The sequence below is a fragment of the Garra rufa genome, chromosome 1 (genome assembly GCF_049309525.1).
Source record: "Garra rufa chromosome 1, GarRuf1.0, whole genome shotgun sequence".
In the NCBI taxonomy this organism is placed as follows: Eukaryota; Metazoa; Chordata; class Actinopteri; order Cypriniformes; family Cyprinidae; genus Garra; species Garra rufa.
The window spans coordinates 6758537-6763530 of NC_133361.1; the positions used below are offsets into that span (position 1 = coordinate 6758537).

The 4994-nt window shown below is 38.2% G+C and overlaps 1 protein-coding gene across 1 annotated transcript in view; it reads left to right on the plus strand.

Annotated features, from left to right (window-relative positions):
• The first annotated feature begins 2701 nt into the window (after positions 1-2701).
• The window catches only part of LOC141337346 (cell adhesion molecule CEACAM3-like), a 5412-nt gene continuing 3119 nt past the window's right edge, over positions 2702-4994 (plus strand). Inside the window, exons 1-4 of the mRNA XM_073843182.1 lie at positions 2702-2762; positions 3484-3798; positions 3899-4213; positions 4298-4384. Of these exons, the coding sequence (XP_073699283.1) occupies positions 2702-2762; positions 3484-3798; positions 3899-4213; positions 4298-4384 (778 nt within the window). The remainder of the gene's footprint in view (positions 2763-3483; positions 3799-3898; positions 4214-4297; positions 4385-4994) is intronic.

Below are 4994 nucleotides of genomic sequence, written 5' to 3' on the forward strand. Positions count from 1 at the left end.
GTGAATGAGGTGCAGAGAAGGGTGATTGAGCGATTCAGGTGTTCAGTTGTTGGATGTAATACTGAACACAGCGGTCATCATTTACTGAAGATGCAGAGGAAAAGGTTACTTTAATTTTTAAAATGAAAGCGCGATCCTGGTCTGCATATGCCTCTCTGTGTTGTGCGATCATTCCTAATGCAGCTTCACCCACAGCAGAAGTGAATATAATTTTTTTTTTTTTTTTTTTTTTTGTGAATCGCCTTTTGACAAGGCAAAAGGCAGTGTTTTTTTTTTTTTTTTTTTTTTTTTTTTTTTTTTAACACTACAACAGAATTTTTAACCAAATTTAAAGATATGTACATTTCCTGAAGAAAATGTGAGTGGTGCTTGCAGTTGCAAAACTCGGCCCTCGGTTGGTAAGGTGTTGATATGGAGTTGCTATGGCACCCAGGATGATTGTTAGGGCCGTTGCTAGGGTACCTAGGGTGGTTGCTAGGGTGTTGCTATGTGGTTTCTAGGGTATCTAGGTTGGTTGCTAGGATGTTGCTATACGGTTTGCTAGGTACCCGGGGTGGTTGCTAAGGTGTTGCTATGTGGTTGCTAGGGTACCTGGGGTGGTTGCTAGGGTGTTGCTATGTGGTTGCTAGGCTACCCGGAGTGGTTGCTAGGGCTATCGCTAGGGTACCCAGGGTGTTTGCTAGAGTGTTGCTATGCAGTTTCTAGGGTACCCGGGTGGTTGATAGGGCCGTTGCTAGGGCCGTTGCTAGGGTAACTAGGGTGGTTGCTAGGGCGTTTCTATGTGGTTGCTAGGGTACTCGGAGTGGTTGCTATGGCCGTTGCTAGGCTACCCAAGGTGGTTGCTAGGGTGTTGATATGCGGTTGCTAGGATAATCGAAGCGGGTACAAAAGTGGATATTTTTAACTAAAGTATATTATAGACTTTTCATTAAGACCCTAAAGAATCATATGAACTTGTGGAAAACGGGCATCCGAAGACCCCTTTAAAACAGACATTTAACAAGAAGAGGTTGAGTTGTGCGTTATCTCATTTTGAGAAATGGCTATAGTTCGAACTTTATCGTCAATCACTACTTTCCAGCAAAAACTTCCAGTCAAAAACACAAGCTTTGATCAGTCAGTGTGTTCCCTCCTGAATCGAACCGTACCATTCGGTGGAAACAAGCCTTTTTTTTTCTTTGTAGTATTTCATGCTTCCTTAGGTGTGTCTCATCTTGTATTTATAGTTCTTGTGTTTCTCTTGCTGCTTTGTCAGTGGTTGATTGTAATGGTTGGCTGTTTGTTCGTGTTTCTGTCATGTCTTATGATCCTCAAACACTGGTGGCTGTAGAGCTTGGACTGCTTGGAGAAGTTTGCTATCCAGTGTGACTTGAACGTTGGGGCGAAGGCCAGCATCCCAAGACTGGCAGTCCCAGAGTCCTAGAGTGCCGTAAGTTATGCGACTGCAGCTTTAACTTCGACAGCTGATGACGTAGCACAAGTACTCGAGGGTGTAAGATTACAGTAGACAGCCATTGTATTTATCCCTAATCAAACAGAGCTTGATTTAGTCATCGGCTCATCAAAAGATACTTCAATGGTTGAGACAGTCAGCATGTGCAGTGTTGAAGAGGTTCCAGGAACAGGTTAAGCATCACATAAGCATGCAGAAATTATTCACTGAACCAAGGAAATTAACAGCGAATTTGTAAATGGTGTGCAGCAAATATTAATGTGAAACAAAGAAGCTGAGTTGAAGTTGTAAACCGAGTTAAAGAAACAAGAGGAAATGATGTATGCATGTGTGGGAATACACACCCATACGTCTGAACTAAGTTCAGAGGTGATCTCATATCTGTGTGGGTTAAAGCAGTGTGGTCAAACTAAATGAGTTCCTACTGCCAGCAGTAAAAGAAACACAAAGCCAAAAGACAACCATTAGTGTTGAGAGGGGAAATAATGTGTGTGTTTGTGAGCTGATATTATTCAGAGTATTAACTCTGCAAAAGTTGCAAAAACTTAGAGGCACTCCAATCCAATCCAATCTGGTTCTAGCTTGATCTGTAGTGTCACTGAATAGCATGGTTGACTCTTTTAAGTAACAAACCAGTTTATGAATGATTTACATTTTTAGAATGTAATGTTGTGCAGTAAACTGCCAAAAGAAGGGATTGAAACTAACAGTAATGTAAAGAACAGCCTATAGATCAACAATGTGCAACAATATGCTGGTCTCACAGTGAAGAACATGTTTCACATCTGCTGTTGTGTCAAAGTCTTGTGTTCACAGAATGACTGAAGTTAAAACTCCCTGAGCTGTTAGCATTGTGCTCTTGAACATCAACCACAAGTTGATCTTGAGGGATTGTTCCTGTTACAGTATAAGTGTGCTGGAAATTACACATCAATGAAAAATACACACTAGTAATAAGATCTATTTGAATTCAAGAGAATATTTACAAGAAATACGAAGCAGCATTATGACTGGAATATGACTGACTATATCAGTACAGCAGATTTTAAAAACTTGGTCGATCAGATCAGAGGAAGCTGATTCAACACTTCCATCATGCAGTGATATAGTGTCAGTCAAATACAGCTCGTGTCAGAAATAAACACTCAGCCAATCAGATCAGAGGAAGTTAAACACAGGAAGAGCTGCTAGTATTTAAAGACAGAGTTGTGAGCATATAATGAAGAGGAAGACTGACAGAAAGAGAAAATGGCTGATAAGTGTCATCTGTGTCTGCTGGGACTGATCTTTCTCTCTTCACTTCTCACAGGTAAACACATTTCTACATGCTCTTTAAACTGCTGTCAATTAAGGGAATTGGGATTTTTGATGTAAAACATTTGTGAAACACAAAAAGCCCATTCACAACATATATGCTATAAAACTTTCCTTATTTTGACACTTTCTGTTTACTGACACAAGCTCATGGTTTATAATTTTTTTGTTCAGATTTACCACAAAGCTCAACTTGACATCTGCATGGACATCTGTTTCAGCACATGCACCTTAATTCAGTCAGTAACTCAGGGAAAACAGAAAGTGTTTTGATTGGTCTAACCGTATGTGTCCACTAGCACAGAGAGAACATTACATATTTTATTATGGTAGCTGAGTCAGAGTTTAGTTTATATCTGCATACAATAGTTTCATTCAAAGATATACTAATAACAATATAACATCTCTTCCATCTTTGTTTCACCCTCTAACTCTAGCATTATCCTATTTCCATGCTTTAAAAAAAAAAGATAATTATTTTTCTCTTTTTTTATTTTTATTTACTAGCTCTATTGCTCTATTCTATCTGTGTATTTATTTACAATATAAATTAAAGAAAACCCTTGCTATGCTGCATTGAGCTCATCTGAGACTTGTCATAGCACTTACATAGCATTGCTCTTTTTTATTTTAATTGAGTCCATTGTCGTTATTTGTAAGTAAAGCATCTGCTAAATAACTAAATGTAAATTTAAATGTAATATATTGTGTTTCAGGTACCAGTGGAGTGGATGATGTTGATGTGTTCATCAGTTCTGGTGAAAATGTCCGTCTGCTCTGTAATAATGCTCTTCCTGACTGCAAATCAACTACATGGGTCTATGACAGATATTCAGCAACAGTTGAACTGATTGGTTTAGGGATAAAGAAGGAAGACACGGAGAGACATGAGAGACTGAGTCTGGGGTCTGACTGCTCTCTGAACATCAAGAACATCACAAAAGAAGATTATGGACTTTACATCTGCCGACAATATGTGAATGAACAACAACAGGGACCTGATGCACATGTTTATCTGCATGTTCTTCATGGTAATTTTATGGTTATGTGGTCAATTTAAAAATATCAAATTCTTTATTTAAACTCTCATGCTGATTGAAAGTGTGATTTGTGTGTTATATTGTGTTTCAGTCTCTCCATCATCCTCACAGACTGAGATCAGTCCAGGCAGCTCTGTGACTCTCTCCTGTCAGTTGTATTCATCAGATACTGGAGTCTCTTGTGATGATTGGATCAGTTCTGAGGGATATCAGCTGTTCTGGGTGAATCAGGCTGGTGTTAAACTGACGATATCAGACTCCAGATATCAGATATCAGCTCCAGGACACTGTATCATCACTCTGACTACAACACTCCTGAATGAAGATGACAACAGAGAGTGGAAATGTGAAGTTACTCACAGAAATCAACTCAAGACCTCAGCCACATTTACTGTCAAGAGTTCAGGTGAGAAAACAGTCTCATGAAGTAGTACTAGAAGAGTCTCTGATTAAATTCTGATTATCACATTTTACAGTATTCATCTTTAAGCTCAAGATAAAACAACAAGAGCAGTGATTTCAGTCCACATCACAAACTCTCAGGATCACAAAACTACAAACACACATGTGACTAAAGGTACATCATCACTGTCTTTCTCACAGTTGTCAGTTGTATGTTTGTAGTGGTTAGTTTTAATATTGTGGTCAGTATTGGTGAGGCCCATTTTTGTGATCTTGCCTATGTTACTGAAAATGTTACTGAGTGAAAACAAGTCTCTCTAGTAGAAAACAGTGGTAGCTTTGCCTTGTTTTAAGGGAAGACAATCCAGGCCAAAATTCAGTTTTTTCATGCACCTGTCAAGTTTGAAATTTGGGGATTTATTTATTTATTTTGAGTAGCGGAAAGAAAACATCCAAAAACACGGTTAATTGTTTATTTTATAGCACTTTATCTATTTGTACCAATAGATTTCCAATTACAATACACAGTGCCTTGCACAATTATTCACACCCCTTGATTTTTTTCACATTTTGTTATGTTGATGCATTATGTTAAACTACTTTATATTGCTTTTTTCCCCCACATCAATCTACACTCCCAAATAAAATTTGCACATTTGGTTTTGGCTTTGTCATTATTAAGGTGTATGGAGTGTAATTTTTACTAATGTATTAAAAATAAAACACTGAAATAAGTACACTGCATAAGTATTCATACCCTTTACTCAGTATAGTTGAAGCAGCTT